Source organism: Musa acuminata, chromosome BXJ3-8 (assembly GCF_036884655.1).
Source record: "Musa acuminata AAA Group cultivar baxijiao chromosome BXJ3-8, Cavendish_Baxijiao_AAA, whole genome shotgun sequence".
NCBI lineage: Eukaryota > Viridiplantae > Streptophyta > Magnoliopsida > Zingiberales > Musaceae > Musa > Musa acuminata.
This window is the reverse complement of record NC_088356.1, coordinates 48,831,894-48,849,458: the sequence shown is the minus strand read 5'-3', so window position 1 is coordinate 48,849,458 and position 17,565 is coordinate 48,831,894. Positions and strand designations below refer to the sequence as shown.

Sequence of the window (17,565 nt, the reverse complement as noted above, 5' to 3'; positions counted from 1 at the left end):
GAGTTGTTAGTAGATCCAAATGGACCAATATCCTAATTGGACCTAATATGGTAAATAGACCATCTAAATCGATGCCAAATGGATCCTTATATCGTATCGGACGTATCATTAATTAAGTGGCAATCGGATTTGGCATATTGGTATTTGGTTATTTTAATAAAAGTGAAGAAAAGATTGACGAGTCAAAAAGAAAATTACACAAGTGGCTCTCTTTAGAATTTTGATAGCATACAACGATTAAAAGGACGAAGCATCCCACACTAACACGAATCTTAAAAAAATACACCCGTTATTGTTAAAGCCTATGTCAAGAGGATCAGATTCGGTCTTAAACCCAATAAGAGTTGTTAATGGATCCAGATGGACCAATATCCTAATCGGACCTAATCCGGTAAATAGACAATATAAAACGATGCCAAATGGATCCTTGTATCGTATAGGACGTATCATTCATTAGGTGGCAATCGGATCTGACATATTAGTATTTGATTATTTTAATAGAAGAGAAGGGAAGATTGACGAGACAAAAAAAAAATTACACAAGCGGCTCTTTTTAGGATTTTGATAGCATACAACATTTAAAAGGATGAAGCATCCTACACTGACACGAATCTTAAAAAAATACACCCGTTATTGTTAAAGCCTCTGTCACGCGAATCATATTCGATTTTAAACCCGATAAGAGTTGTTAATGGATCCAGATGGACCAATATCCTAATCGGACCAGATCCGGTAAATAGACCATCTAAAACGATGCCAAATGAATCCATGTATCGTATCGGACGTATCATTCATTAGGTGGCAATCGGATCTGACATATTGGTATTTGATTATTTTAATAGAAGAGAAGGGAAGATCGACGAGACAAAAAGAAAATTACACAAGCGACTCTTTTTACGATTTTAATAACATACAACGATTAAAAGGACAAAGCATCCCACACTGACACGAATATTAAAAAATACACCCGTTATTGTTAAAGCCTCTGTGACGCGGATCAAATTCGGTCTTAAACCCGATAAGAGTTGTTAATGGATCCAGATGGACCAATATCCTAATCGGATCTGATTCGGTAAATAGACCATTTAAAACGATGCCAAATAGATTCTTGTATCGTATCGGACGTATCCTTGTATCTTATCGGACGTATCATTCGTAGAAGTACTAATCTAGAATATTGACCATCTTTTCTCCTCTCCGGTCTATAGTCTTTTTGAGATTTGTCTGGAACCAAGATTTTATCGGTGGTGAATGATGACTGGGGGGAGACCAAAGGTGGTTGGAAGATTAGATTTTGGAGGAATCTTAATGGCATTTTCGCTATAGGATTATGACAACCTTCCTGTAGTCTGACTATATATTATTGCACGCTCTCTCTGGTTCTAATGATACCCCCAAGGATGAAGCTGGAATGTGAACGAGATATCTTTCCCGTTGCTTCTCCCCACAACATTTGAAATCATTTTGAGGTGACATTATAATTACTTCCCCTCCATCTTTAGCTTTTGTTTTTGGCTCCAACTAAAGTAAAAGGTTAAAGCTTTTGTTTGTTTATTCCCTAATAATAGAATCCTCTCTCTTTTTTATTTCTCCAATTGTTGAAGCTGTGGCTCATCATTTCCCTGCAAAATTTGTTGTTTGTTTAGAAGTGATTTTGTTCTCTGTTTGCCATTAGAGAAGGCCTAAATTCTATTATGTTAGGATCGAGAGCACTAAGAGGGGGGGGTGAATTAGTGCAGCGGAAATCTTACAGCGATTAAAAACCAAAAGCTGCGTTCGTTCAAAAACTGTTATGATGCAAAAGCAAATTCTCAGTTTGTATCTAAGTGCAGTTTGCGTCTAAGCGCAGATTGCGTCTAAGCGCAGTTTTGCGTCTAAGCGCAGTTTACGTCTAAACTCAGATTTACGTCTAAACACTGTTTTACGTCTAAACGCAGATTTACGTCTAAACGCAGATTTACGTCTAAACTCAGATTTACATCTAAACGCTGTTTTACGTCTAAACGCAGATTTACGTCTAAACGCAGATTTACGTCTAAACGCAGATTTACGTCTAAACGCAGTTTTACGTCTAAACGCAGATTTACGTCTAAACTCAAAAACTTGTTTGTATACTCGCAGAAGGCAGTATGCAGTTGGAATCAAGACGTAAATGTGAACTGAGATCTGATGATTGAGCGAGGAAAGCCGATTTACGTCTGAATGCAGTTTTACGTCTAAATGCTGAAACTCGTTCGTAAAATCGTAGAGGACAGATTGCAGTTATCAATAGGATTAAAGTGTAAGTGTAAACTGCAAAGAAGCTCGTTCGTAAAAGCACGGAAAACAGTTCTGCAGAATCAAACGTAAACGTAAACTGTAATGTATGAAAATACGAATTTACGTCTGAATGCAGATTCGGAAGAACAGCACTTAGAACTTGTTCGTGAAAGCGCAGAGAGCAGTAGTAATGAGGGAGGTTTGCAGTAATGATAAAGTGCTCGAAAATAAACGCAAACCAGAGATTTAGAGTGGTTCGGTCAGCCTTGACCTACTCCACTTTTGGCTTCCTCCACCGATGAGGTTGCCGACGTCAACTAGGTGCCTTCCTTCAATGGGCGAAGGCCAAACTTCCCTTTTACAATTTCTCTCCTTTTGACAGGCTCAGGAGACAACCTTTACAGACCTTTCTCTCCTCACTTTACAACTGAAAACTTGAAGAACAGAAGGAGGAGACTTAAAGGCTTTTCAACACTTTTGAGCTTCTTAGAATCACAGAAAAGATCAAGATTTCGGTGTAGGTCTGTATCTTTTCAGTGCTGAATGGGTGGGGTATTTATAGGCCCCAACCCAATTCAAAATTCGAGCTCAAAACGATCAAATCGATCAAATCCCAGAATTCTGGGATCAGGCGGTTGCACCTCTTGACTGGAGAGGTGGCACCGCCTGGCAGAGCTCGAAGACTGAGCTCAGGCGATTGCTTCTCTCTGCCAGAGCTCGAAGACTGAGCTCGATGGTTGCATCACCTGGCAGAGCTCGAAGACTGAGCTTGGTGATTGCATCACCTGGCAGAGCTCGAAACTGAGCTCGGTGGTTGCATCACCTGGCAGAGCTCCAAACTGAGCTCAGGCTGATGCACCTCTCTGCCAGAGCTCGAAGACTGAGCTCGGTGATTGCATCACCTGGCAGAGCTCGAGACTGAGCTCAGGCTGATGCACCTCTCTGCCAGAGCTCGAAGACTGAGCTCGGTGGTTGCATCGCCTGGCAGAGCTCGAAACTTGAGCTCTGGCGGTGCTACCTCTTGGCAGAGGAGGTTGCACCGCCCAGTCTAGCTCGAAGACTGAGCTCTGGGCGGTTGCACCTCTCGGCTGGGGCGGTTGCACCTCCTGGCTGGGGCGGTTGCACCTCCTGGTGCAATCAGGGTCCGAATGGTTCACTCCATTCGGCCCACTTTGAATCTTTTCAGGGGCCCAATTGCCCCAAGATTAAGCTAATGGGATCACCTCCCATTTTCATGCTTAATCATCATGCTAACTACGATTAACTCTAAGACAACTTCTGCAGCTTTGCTCCGATGCGTCAATCGCTTCTTCCGGCGAGTTTCCGGCCAACTTCCGTCGATCAACCGATAACCCTCGGTGATCCTTCTGCGGACATCCGGCATACTCCTGGACTTTGCGACGATCCACTTGGCGAGTTCCGACGAGCTTCGCTTGGCAAGCTTCTGGACTTCTCGGATCTGTTCTCGCTGAACCTCCGACGACCGTCCGAACTTCCGTCGAACTCTCGAACTCCCAACGTGATCATGATCTTGACTCCGGCGCAACACCTGCTGCTTGTCTTACTCTTATCGTAGTTAATCCTGCACACTTATCTCAACACATAGATTAGATAACAAATGACAATTGACTTCATCATCAAAATCCGAGATTCAACAATCTCCCCCTTTTTGATGATGACAATCAATTGATAAAGGAGTTGTCCTTAACTCCCCCTATCTATATGCCATAGTTGAGATAAGTCAACCTTGAATTCAAGACCGAAGAATTCAAGTGACGTATTGATAAGTTAGATCAGTTAAACTTATCAATGCTCCCATCATGATGCCCATCATGATGTATCTCTTCAAGAATGATGTCAAGGCATGACATACATCATCAAGTTTGTATGATAGTGTTTGTAACTGTTCATCATGTAAACATATAAAGCTACGAAGGACTTTTTACATGATGCACACATTTGAGATTTTCTAGCAAGTTTGCATTTTCTTCACAATATAGAATATCAAATCAAGATATGATGCAAACTATAGCACATGTTCACATATGCAAGGATGGCATAATATTGTTTATAGCATCACTCAAGTATTTGCAACTATGACATAGACATGATTATGGCAGTTCAGCTATGACATAGTAAGTTTGCATTTTCTTCACAATATAGAATATCAAATCAAGATATGATGCAAACTATAGCACATGTTCACATATCTCTTGGTGATGCAAGGATGGCATAACATTGTTTATAGCATCACTCAAGTATTTGCAACTATGACATAGACATGATTATGGCAGTTCAGCTATGACATAGTGTTTATCAATTCATATGTTTCTCCCCCTTTGTCATCAACAAAAAGCATGATAGCATTATCAAGCATATAAAGGAAGTCATGACACATATATCTCTTTATTGTGTTTGCTTGACGGAGGAAAGTCATTTTTCAAGGAGTTTTTATAAGAGTGTACAGGAACATCCCATTTTTAGCATACAAACCGAAAAATGAACTTCTTACATGCATTTGGTTAAAAATATTTGTCACATAATTTGCAACATGTTATTTGATCAAGCGTTGTCAAGGCATGTAATAGTAATAACATCCGAAAGATAATTTTAACTAGTTTAAGTATTCGGATAATTCAACATTCCTAATTCTCTTCTTATGTAATCAAATTGTTCTTCACATAGGGGTTTTGTGAAGATATCAGCCAGTTGATGTTTGGTATCAATAAACTCTATGGTTACATCATGATTAGTGACATGATCACGTATAAAGTGATGTCTAATATCAATGTGTTTTGTTCTTGAGTGTTGTATAGGATTTTTAGTTAAGCATATTGCACTCGTGTTATCACATTTAATGGGAATATCTTTAAGATTCACTTTGTAATCTTCTAAAGTGTTTTTCATCCATACAACTTGTGCACAGCATGCACTTGCTGCAATGTATTCAGCTTCGGTTGTTGATAGGGCAACCGAGTTTTGTTTCTTAGATGACCAGGATACAAGGGCATGTCCTAAAAATTGACATGATCCTGATGTGCTTTTTCTGTCTAGTTTACAGCCAGCGAAGTCCGCATCAGCATAAGCTGTTAATTCAAAATTTTTTGATTTTGGGTACCACAATCCTAGATTGGTAGTTCCATTAAGATATCTGAGTATTCTTTTGACTGCTTTGAGATGAGATATCTTAGGGTCTGATTGAAATCTAGCACAAAGTCCTACACTGAACATGATGTCTGGTCTGGTGGCAGTGAGGTAAAGTAAACTTCCTATCATACCCCTATAGGTTTTTTGATCGAAGCTTTCTCCATTCTCATCAATTTCTAACTTAGTGGAGGTGCTCATAGGAGTGTCAATGGCTTTTGAATTATTCATTTTGAACTTCTTTAGCAAACTCACAGCATATTTGGTTTGACTAATAAAGATGCCATTGCTTAGTTGTTTGATTTGTAGGCCTAAGAAGAATGTTAACTCTCCCATTAGACTCATTTCGAATTCATGACTCATAGTTTTCGCAAAGGATTCACAAAGAGATTCATTTGTAGAACCAAAGATAATATCATCAACATAAATCTGAACAATGAGAAAATCATTTTCAAAATTCTTGATAAATAATGTAGTATCAACCTTGCCTTTTATGAAATTATTTTCAATGAGAAAAGAGCTAAGTCTCTCATACCAAGCCCTTGGGGCTTGTTTTAAACCATAGAGAGCTTTAGTTAATCTAAACACATGATTAGGGTAGCCATTGTTTTCAAATCCAGGAGGTTGTTCAACATAAACTTCTTCGGAAATGAAACCATTTAGAAAAGCGCTTTTAACATCCATTTGAAATAACTTAAAATTATTGCAACTAGCGTAGGCAAGGAGCATCCTTATGGCTTCCAATCGAGCCACAGGTGCGAAGGTTTCTTCGTAATCGATACCTTCTTCTTGGTTGAAACCTTTGGCCACTAATCTAGCCTTGTTTCTAACCACGATACCATTTTCATCTTGCTTGTTTCTAAAGACCCATTTAGTACCAATTACTAAATGGTCATTTGGCCTAGGAACAAGCGTCCACACCTCATTTCTCTCAAATTGATTTAATTCATCTTGCATTGCGATAATCCATGAATCATCTTTCATGGCTTCATCAATACATTTGGGTTCAATTTGGGAGAGAAAAGCGGCGTTGGCACAAAAGTTTTTAAAAGAAGATCGTGTTTGAACCCCCTTTGATGTGTCTCCTAGGATTAGCTCCTTAGGATGAGCATCTATATACTTCCAATCCTTGGGTAAGGATGTTTTGGAAGTGGATGCAACCAAGTTGCTAGTTGGAGACGGGGTTTCGTTTAAATTCAAGGAATCAAAATTAACATCATCATCAAGATCATTTTTCTTAATTTCTGAAATCTCATTGAAAACAACATGGATGGATTCTTCAATAATTAAGGTTCTTTTATTGAAGATGCGAAAAGCTTTAGAAACCGAAGAATAACCAAGAAAGATTCCTTCATCAGATTTAGCATCGAATTTTCCTAAGTTATCCTTTTCATTCAAGATAAAACACTTACACCCAAAGACTTTAAAATATGAGACATTGGGTTTTTTGTTATTCCATAACTCATAAGGAGTTTTGGTGAGTAAGGGTCTTACTAGGACTCTATTTAAAATATAACATGCAGTGTTTACAGCTTCGGCCCAAAAATATTTGGGTAGGCTATGTTCATTCAACATGGTTCTTGCCATTTCTTGCAAATTTCGATTTTTTCTTTCTACTACCCCATTTTGTTGAGGATTTCTTGGAGTAGAGAAGTTATGGTTGTATCCATTGAGTTCACAGAATTCTTGGAAGTCATGGTTTTGAAATTCTCCACCGTGATCACTTCTAATTGACGAAATCATAGATTCCTTCTCATTTTGAACAAGTTTACAAAACTTGGTAAAATGTCTAAAGCATTCATTTTTTTGTTTTAAGAAGTAGGTCCATGTATATCTGCTGTAGTCATCAATAATGACAAAGGCGTATTTGCTACCTCCTAGACTCGATGTAGAGATTGGTCCGAACAAGTCCATATGGATCAATTGTAAGGGCCTAGAGGTGCTTATTTGATTCTTAGCTTTGAAGCTACCCCTAATTTGCTTACCTAATTGGCAAGCATCACATACATTATCTTTGATGAACTTGATATGAGGAATTCCTCTTACAAGTTCTCTAGATGATACTTGATTGATTAGTTTCATGCTAGCATGACCTAATCTTCTATGCCATAGCCAAGCATCCTCATTCATAATGGCAAAGCACATTTCATCACATAAGTCATTGATGTCAATAGTGTATACGTTGTTTTGTTTTAATGCAATCATAGATATATTTTTGTGTGGTTTTTCAATGATGCAGGTATTAGATTCAAATCTTATAATATATCCTTTATCACATAATTGACTAATGCTCAAGAGGTTATGTTTTAGACCATCAACTAGTAAAACATCTTCAATAGAGAGGTTGGATTTGTTACCTATGGTTCCTTTGCCAATGATTTTACCCTTGTTGTTGTCTCCGAAGGTGACATATCCTTCGTCTATGCTAGAGAGCTTAGAGAATTGAGATGGATCTCCGGTCATATGCCTTGAGCATCCACTATCAAGGTACCATTTCTTGCTCCTAGCTTGCGATTGTTTAGTTTTCTACAAGAAAGAATGATGTTTAGGTACCCATTTGCTTTTGGGTGCCTCATAAATAGATCTACATTTTCTATCATGTTGCATAGAGTTTATCATGGTTCCTTTAGGAACCCAAATTAATTTGTTTGGACTTATTTTCTTGAATGGACAACAATGTGTCTTGTGTCCAGATTTGCAACAAAAGTTGCACTTGGTTTGGTGTTGAACATGTAAGATGGGGCCTTTTACAAAGGTAGTTGGATTTCGGTGAGGACTCCTCACAAATCCAATCCCACTTCTTTTGGGAGCATGACCCTTGTTTGTAAGGATCATGTTTAATGACTTGCTACCAACCTCGAATTTCTTCAAGGTGTCCTTAAGTAGCAAGTTTTCTTTTTGTATAGTTTCTAAATCATGACATTTGATACATGAATTTAAACTATCATGATGTTCGACTTTTAACTTATCAAACTCACAAGTAAGATTATCATGTACCTTTTTTAGCAACTTGTATTTTCTATTTATAACTTTGCATTCATCAAATAAATCATGGAAGGCGTTTAATAATTCATCGAAAGATAAATCAGCATCTAATAAATCCATTACCTCCTCTTCGATGGCCATAAAGGCGTAATGAGCAACTTGCTCGGTGTTGGATTCCTCTTCCTCAGATGCGCTCGAATCATCCCATGTTGCTTGGAGCGCCTTCTTCTTTGTTGTTCTTTTCTTGACTTGGGGACAATCACTTTTGTAGTGTCCCGGCTTTTTACATTCGTAGCAGATCACTTGGTCCTTCTTAGGTTCAAGTTTATTTTTCACATCGTTTTTAAACTTGTTTCTTTTGAAGAATTTCTTAAACTTTCTTGTCAAAAGTGCCAAGTCATCATCACAGTCCTCATCACTTGAGTTTTCTCTCAAGTGGCATTCAGAAGTTTTAAGTGCCATATCCTTCCTGTTCTTTGGAAGGATGTCTTCTTGCTCTTCATGAGCTTTGCAAGTCATTTCGTAGGTCATTAATGACCCGATTAGTTCTTCAAGAGGGAAATTTCGCAGATCTTTTGCCTCTTGAATAGCGGTGACTTTAGGATCCCAACTCTTAGGAAGGGATCTTAGTATCTTATTAACAAGCTCAAAATCCGAAAAGCTCTTTCCGAGTCCTTTTAGACCGTTGACGACATCCGTGAAATGGGTAAACATGTCGCCAATGGTTTCACTCGGTTTCATTCGGAAAAGTTCAAAAGAATGCAGCAACAGATTGATTTTTGACTCTTTCACTCTACTTGTGCCCTCGTGGGTCACTTCAAGTGTGTGCCAAATATCAAAAGCAGTTTCGCAAGTTGAAACACGATTAAACTCGTTTTTATCAAGTGCGCAAAATAAGGCATTCATAGCCTTTGCATTAAGAGCGAAAGCCTTCTTTTCCAAATCGTTCCAATCGATCATTAGAAGAGAAGATTTTGAAAATCCATTTTCAACAAGGTTCCACAGTTCAAAATCCATAGAAATAAGAAAGATCCTCATTCGGGTCTTCCAGTAAGTGTAGTCCGTTCCACTGAACATGGGTGGACGTGTAATCGAATGCCCCTCTTGGTTTCCGGAGTATGCCATCTCTCTTGGGTTTTAATCCTTTAGAGAGTTAACCTCGCTCTGATACCAATTGTTAGGATCGAGAGCACTAAGAGGGGGGGGGTGAATTAGTGCAGCGGAAATCTTACAGCGATTAAAAACCAAAAGCTGCGTTCGTTCAAAAACTGTTATGATGCAAAAGCAAATTCTCAGTTTGTATCTAAGTGCAGTTTGCGTCTAAGCGCAGATTGCGTCTAAGCGCAGTTTTGCGTCTAAGCGCAGTTTACGTCTAAACTCAGATTTACGTCTAAACACTGTTTTACGTCTAAACGCAGATTTACGTCTAAACGAAGATTTACGTCTAAACTCAGATTTACGTCTAAACGCTGTTTTACGTCTAAACGCAGATTTACGTCTAAACGCAGATTTACGTCTAAACGCAGATTTACGTCTAAATGCAGATTTACGTCTAAACGCAGTTTTACGTCTAAACGCAGATTTACGTCTAAACTCAAAAACTTGTTTGTATACTCGCAGAAGGCAGTATGCAGTTGGAATCAAGACGTAAATGTGAACTGAGATCTGATGATTGAGCGAGGAAAGCCGATTTATGTCTGAATGCAGTTTTACGTCTAAATGCTGAAACTCGTTCGTAAAATCGTAGAGGACAGATTGCAGTTATCAATAGGATTAAAGTGTAAGTGTAAACTGCAAAGAAGCTCGTTCGTAAAAGCACGGAAAACAGTTCTGCAGAATCAAACGTAAACGTAAACTGTAATGTATGAAAATACGAATTTACGTCTGAATGCAGATTCGGAAGAACAGCACTTAGAACTTGTTCGTGAAAGCGCAGAGAGCAGTAGTAATGAGGGAGGTTTGCAGTAATGATAAAGTGCTCGAAAATAAACGCAAACCAGAGATTTAGAGTGGTTCGGTCAGCCTTGACCTACTCCACTTTTGGCTTCCTCCACCGATGAGGTTGCCGACGTCAACTAGGTGCCTTCCTTCAATGGGCGAAGGCCAAACTTCCCTTTTACAATTTCTCTCCTTTTGACAGGCTCAGGAGACAACCTTTACAGACCTTTCTCTCCTCACTTTACAACTGAAAACTTGAAGAACAGAAGGAGGAGACTTAAAGGCTTTTCAACACTTTTGAGCTTCTTAGAATCACAGAAAAGATCAAGATTTCGGTGTAGGTCTGTATCTTTTCAGTGCTGAATGGGTGGGGTATTTATAGGCCCCAACCCAATTCAAAATTCGAGCTCAAAACGATCAAATCGATCAAATCCCAGAATTCTGGGATCAGGCGGTTGCACCTCTTGACTGGAGAGGTGGCACCGCCTGGCAGAGCTCGAAGACTGAGCTCAGGCGATTGCTTCTCTCTGCCAGAGCTCGAAGACTGAGCTCGATGGTTGCATCACCTGGCAGAGCTCGAAGACTGAGCTTGGTGATTGCATCACCTGGCAGAGCTCGAAACTGAGCTCGGTGGTTGCATCACCTGGCAGAGCTCCAAACTGAGCTCAGGCTGATGCACCTCTCTGCCAGAGCTCGAAGACTGAGCTCGGTGATTGCATCACCTGGCAGAGCTCGAGACTGAGCTCAGGCTGATGCACCTCTCTGCCAGAGCTCGAAGATTGAGCTCGGTGGTTGCATCGCCTGGCAGAGCTCGAAACTTGAGCTCTGGCGGTGCTACCTCTTGGCAGAGGAGGTTGCACCGCCCAGTCTAGCTCGAAGACTGAGCTCTGGGCGGTTGCACCTCTCGGCTGGGGCGGTTGCACCTCCCAGCCTCGCAGCCCTGGCGGTTGCACCTCCTGGCTGGGGCGGTTGCACCTCCTAACCCCACAGCCCAGGCGGTTGCACCTCCTGGCTGGGGCGGTTGCACCTCCTGGTGCAATCAGGGTCCGAATGGTTCACTCCATTCGGCCCACTTTGAATCTTTTCAGGGGCCCAATTGCCCCAAGATTAAGCTAATGGGATCACCTCCCATTTTCATGCTTAATCATCATGCTAACTACGATTAACTCTAAGACAACTTCTGCAGCTTTGCTCCGATGCGTCAATCGCTTCTTCCGGCGAGTTTCCGGCCAACTTCCGTCGATCAACCGATAACCCTCGGTGATCCTTCTGCGGACATCCGGCATACTCCTGGACTTTGCGACGATCCACTTGGCGAGTTCCGACGAGCTTCGCTTTGCAAGCTTCTGGACTTCTCGGATCTGTTCTCGCTGAACCTCCGACGACCGTCCGAACTTCCGTCGAACTCTCGAACTCCCAACGTGATCATGATCTTGACTCCGGCGCAACACCTGCTGCTTGTCTTACTCTTATCGTAGTTACTCCTGCACACTTATCTCAACACATAGATTAGATAACAAATGACAATTGACTTCATCATCAAAATCCGAGATTCAACATATTATTTATTATTGGACAACAATCTGCAGTGACAAAAAAAAAATTCTGCCACTTCCCCAGACAAGCAATACTTCTCCTGATAGAATTCTTCTCAGAATTGAACTTCTATGTTCATCTTACTGCTGCTCAGACTAATACAAAAAACTGAAGAAGCTACAAATGAGGTCTATTTTATTGCAGCTTTTGCGTTTACATCACTTTTATCTTGGTGCAATTTTGATAATAGCAACTTCGACTTCACCAGCCTCGGCTGCATCCTCCTCTGTTCATAATCATATATAGACTGACCACTGTCACTTCAAACAACTTTTATGTGTATAAATAAGCGTATAACATGAAACTTTTGATGCTTCTTTTGCTTATTTTGGAGAAATGCTTACAGCAAACTTACCAAGAGGTGCACTTCTTGAGTTCCTCAAAAACTAAATAACCGATGAGGTTACTATAAATGGCATCAGAGAATACCAATTTTAACTCGAGATATAAGTGCTAAATAGAGACGAAACAATTGCTTTCCAACTGCTGTCTTGCTCTCTTTCGAGTTAGAAAAACGCCCTCTTGCTGAAGCCAATGCGTCATCACCTCTCGTGTAACGTTCAGTTGATTGATCCACAACTGCCAAATTATCACCATCATCGTAATCTTTTACAGTAACATCTGATGTTGTTAACTCTATAGCTTGCTCAGAGTTGTTCTGAGTATGACTAGAAGTCTTGGCTTGGGTATCATCTTTCTCTGTATCCCGAGTATAATCTGTCTGTGCATTCTTCTCAGTAGGGCCATGTTCAGGTACCGCTGAAGTGCCTCCGGGTGGCTTTTGTTCCGTCCGTTTTGTGGCATCTTTTGACTGAGCACCAAAAGCTACATTCTCACCGAGCCCAAAGTAAAAATCGCTCAAGTCACTCTTCTTGGTTACCTACATGAAGCAGTCATGTCGATTACATTAACTGTTTAAAGAAAAGAAATGGCAGCTTCATAATGAAATTTAATGACCATGATAACCAACTAAAAAAGTAAAAGCATCAAAGAGAAGTGTGATAACTCCTGAGAAATAAAGAAATTGCTAGTCCCACTTAATTGCATCATAAAACAACTTATCACTCAAATACTAGTCAAATTTGAATTGCATCATTATTGAAAGCAGCCATTTGAATTGGATTCGACATACAATAACTAGAAGCCTTCACTCATAATGAATCTTCTTGCACTATGGTTGATAACATAAAAGAAAATTCACATTAAGTTTCGGAACATTAAACATGCGTATTGTCACCAGAATGACCAATCTTACTAGCTAAGCGTAAAAAAATTATGGTGCTCCATGTTTCACAATAACATGAGAACCATCATAAGTCTTGTCCTCTCCTAAGCCTTGCCCTAACTGATGTTAAAGACATGTACCATGCTGATCATAAGTTAGCCAGGTTTTCAAATCCACTCAAACCCTCAAGACACCTCACTGTGCTTCATAATTGGAAGATTATAGTTTATAAGACTACAAGTGTCACATATCTTAACACGATGTGATCTGATAGCCTATCTGACTAAACTGGGTATGAATCAAACCCCTAACCAAAATTGTCCAAATTCTGATCTGATCAAGGTTTTAAAAATCGAGATGAAGGTCAAGATTGGGAAACAAGAAGGGGATAATAATGCAATAATTGGTTGGGACAATATGGTTGGAGTATTGGACAAAGATGATGATAGGATAAGGTCACAGAAAAATTAAAATCAATAAAAAAAACCAAAATCATATAAATTCAATTTTTATGGAAAAAAATCAAAATTATCACCAAGCTTATATTAATAGATGACTAAGATGTGAACCTTGGATGCAATACTTTTACCAAGGTCTCATTCCATGTGGCCAACACCAAATATCATCTAATACTTGATAGCTAATATTACAATTCATCAATTAGCTAATAGATAAATTCAATAATTATGCTCACAAATGCAATACTCCCGAAGGCGAAATATACACTTAATAACTTTCATCACTATAAATCTACAAAAGTTATCGAAAGTATTTCTATCTGATGTTAATACCAAAAGGATTTAAATTTAACAAAAGAAGATGACACAAGTATGTACAACAGGACTCGAAATTGGAAGCACATTCAAACAATAAATTGATAAGTTCTAATAAAAGTATTACCATGTTTCATGACCCCGACAAACTCATAGTTTTGGCTTCTCAAAAAAGTCCAGATAAACATACAAAAGGCAATTGCTGATGAGCTGATTCTACAACAATGAAGTGATTTTAAGCTTTTATTCTTCCACTAGAGAAAAACAAAATCAATTGTCGAATACACCACATTTTGTTGAACAGTGGATGTTTTTTATGCACAAAAGGTTGCATAAATCACATTACATATGCAACAAGAAAAATAAAGCAAAGCAGCAAAAAGAAAGATATGAGCCACTTACATCATCTCTTTCTTCACGAATTTGGCGCAGCCTCTCTTCGACCAACCATTTTTCTTGTTCTGCTATCTTTTTCTTGTAGGCACCGGTTACAAACTTTTCCATATATGCAAAAAGGTGATCATCCTTGCTCCTCTCTTTCAGTAGCTTCCTCTCATAAACAATTTCATGTTCCCCCTCACGTTGTTTTGCTTTCTCCATAAGTGTTTCTATATACTTTGATCGCAACCAAGATCAAACACAGACATAAAATTTTTAACTTGCATTCTTAATCGTTAAGCACTCAAAAAATAAGGTCGATCCTCTCCCACAATTTAGGTTTAATACAAAAAGGATGCCGCCGAAAAAGAACTGCCGAATTAGGATTTTTGAATTCACATCATACTTGAACAAAGCACAATTGAAAATTAAAATGTTAATTATTGTGCCAAAGCAAACTTACAAAGTCCACAAAGCTTTACTTTGTATCCTATTATTGATCTGAATTTCAACCAAAATATAATTCAATACTCTTTGTATGAGAGATCGACTAACTTGAAAAAGAAAAAAAAACTGGAAAAGGTATCCCATGTTTATTTCAAGAAAGGAATGGAGAAGATACAATAAATAATCACCGTCACACCTGCCCCACCCTGAACACAAGAGGGAAAACCAATTTCAAAAAGAGTAATAAGGTGAGTTCGTTTTGTAGAGTATCCAACTTTGGGTACATATCTACTTGTTTTCTTCCTTTGAGAAATATTCTTGAAGCCCAATTATCACCGCCATAGTCTCATCTAAAAGATTACTTCTTTCAATTTGATCATTCGAAATGACCATAAAAGAAGAGCATAAAGAGGTCTCACATAAAACCGAAACGCAATTTCATGGGATCATCAGCGTAATCAAAAGGATCATGTTTTCATCCAAACGTAGGCAAAAGTGAAGTACCTTTCTCTCCGTTCGATCTTTCACCTTAGGGCGCGCAATCTTCCCTTTCATCTCGTCGTAAACCCCGTCGTAGTCGAAGACCGAGGGATCCTCTTCCATTGCCTTTTTGTGTTGCTCCTCGATCTACCAAATTCCACCATCAATCAATCAACCCGTAAGTTAATTTACTCATCAATACCTGGAATAAGGAAACCATTTTAAAAAACCTTCCGGAGAGACTTGTTCTTTGACGCCTGCCGTGAGATTTCCCTCTCGATATCATCCTCGTCGTCGTCGCCGTCGAAAGCGAAGGCAGGAGGGGGAGGGCGAGGAGGAGCTGTCTTCGAGGTCTTCTGCGCCAACGAAAATCGAAGATGGAGTCCGTACTTCTTCAACCCTCTTGCAGAACAAATAAGAAAGTGATGGATCGATCTCCCAATGACGAGCTCCGAGCTCTTAAACAATTAGGGCTCAAGAAAAGCCCTAGTTTGTAGAACGAATCAATCGTCGCTGGGCTCCAATCCGAAGGAATCACTGATTTGGTTGGATCAAAAACCCAAATAGACGCCGAAAACCCATGAATCCCGCGTAGAACCACTCAAGATTCAGTTGGATGGTCCGGGGAAAAGGTCAAAAAGCCCTAAAATTCGACCGCCGATCGTTCCGAGTCCGGTCTCCGATCGAAGCCCCACCAATATCGAATGAACCGAGGAAGGGATTTAGCATACGCCTCGGGAGAGGATAAGTAATCCTAGGCCGACGAGGTGTCATGACAAAACTCTCTTACTCTTTCCGGCCAACGCGTTCAATTACCTGCTTTATAATTGGACAAGTAAAAGTGAGCATCGTGAGAGAGCGAGAACAACTCAACGACCTTCCGGTTTTCCTGGCACAGATATGTATCAAAGAAGGGTGGAAAGCATACACAAAGACTGTTTCATACAACACGTCATGTCAACAACAACAACAAAAGAAAAATCACCTTATTTGGATTTTTTTATAGTCGTTTTTGTGTTTCCATATCATAAAAATCAATTTCTAAATAAAGATAAACTCTATTTAATCTCGGTTGAGTTGATTGGATCGTCAATTTTGTTAAGTTGAAATCACTGTTTAAAATTAATAAATAAATAAATTTAATTTTTATAAATTATATTAATTTTATATCTAAGATGAGTCGAGATATTACAAATTCTACATAATCTAATTATGACCTGATGTATGTGAGGTATAATATTATGTCGTGACGAGTCATCTGACTTCGATATAATTAATTATATAATTATTATAATATTTTAATAAAAAAATATATTATATCATTTAAAATTTTCTAATATGGTAAGAAAAAGCCTTGTAGAAGAGCATATCTCGGTGATTCACATACATTTGCTTAGGCAGAAATGGATCATTAACACCATATATAATAACATAACATAATTCTTCCTCTTTAATCTCACTGACGAAACCATCATGATTTAGTTTATATTATAAGTCCTCTCATCCAACCAACTCCCAGTTTATATCCAGCAAGCTATAGTAAAATTTAAGATAACCCTTTGTGGATATTATAAAAATAAAATCAAAAGAAAAAGAAAACAAATTGGAATAAGAAATTGATTCGATGAGAAATATTTCCACCTTGTGATACAAGAAGCTGCAATGACCATATAGGATTACAGTTCGGATGATGCTAAGACCATTGACTAATCATGGACTCTCCTGCAAATGCAGGATTAGAATGTTGACTTTTTATGAGTAAAACCTACTTCTGTGTCTCCTTTCTCATTATGCAGCATTCAAGCCATGTCTTTTATTTCAGAAGCTGCGTTTATTGTGAACATATTCATTCTCCGGTTATATTATTCTAGATCCGATAATGTGATGATATTGCCAAAAAATAAAATCCCTGAATACCTTTTAATTATATATATATTTATGAGAAATATTCATTCTAAATGTTGGTGAAGACCATGGCCTCTGTAGCACCAGCAAATTTGGGTCCAACAAAACCAAAGCTTGCACACATTGCGCTGTCCCATACACGGAGCTCTCAGACCATGCATGTCGTTTAACCATGTCACAGCTCCTTTTACCCAGCCAGATTGGCAGCGCACAGTATGCAGCCTGTTCTTTGACTTCTTTATCAGATGATTCCCCACTTTGTTTCACTTTCTCTGAAACAAGCTGCAGCAATGGAGTCACTGCTTGTACCATAAATTAGATGAGCACAGTTGTTCGGTCGAACAGAGGGGCAGGGACAAGACAAACGAGTTGGATGTCTGTCTGATACTTTTTTGTTGGCCTCTGCTTTATCTCCACCAACACACAAGTAGAACT

The 17,565-nt window shown here is 39.2% G+C and overlaps 1 protein-coding gene across 1 annotated transcript; it reads right to left on the bottom strand.

Annotated features, from left to right (window-relative positions):
* Positions 1 to 12,340: 12,340 nt before the first annotated feature.
* Positions 12,341 to 17,442, bottom strand: LOC135644258 (uncharacterized). The gene is made up of 5 exons (XM_065161729.1): positions 17,215 to 17,442; positions 15,456 to 15,581; positions 15,250 to 15,372; positions 14,323 to 14,535; positions 12,341 to 12,802 (listed from the first exon to the last, which is right to left on the bottom strand). The coding sequence occupies exons 1-5, from the start codon at positions 17,440 to 17,442 to the stop codon at positions 12,341 to 12,343; spliced, it is 1,152 nt and encodes a 383-aa protein (XP_065017801.1).
* Positions 17,443 to 17,565: the final 123 nt, after the last annotated feature.

Excerpts from the sequence above, each read along its gene's own strand:
- LOC135644258 (XM_065161729.1), bottom strand. The coding sequence starts at position 17,442 with ATGGTACAAGCAGTGACTCCATTGCTGCAGCTTGTTTCAGAGAAAGTG. Across the intron at positions 15,582-17,214 it reads TGTTGGACCCAAATTTGCTG|AAGACCTCGAAGACAGCTCC; the intron begins GTGCTACAGAGG and ends TCGTTGGCGCAG. Across the intron at positions 14,536-15,249 it reads AAGATCGAACGGAGAGAAAG|TATATAGAAACACTTATGGA; the intron begins GTACTTCACTTT and ends TTGCGATCAAAG.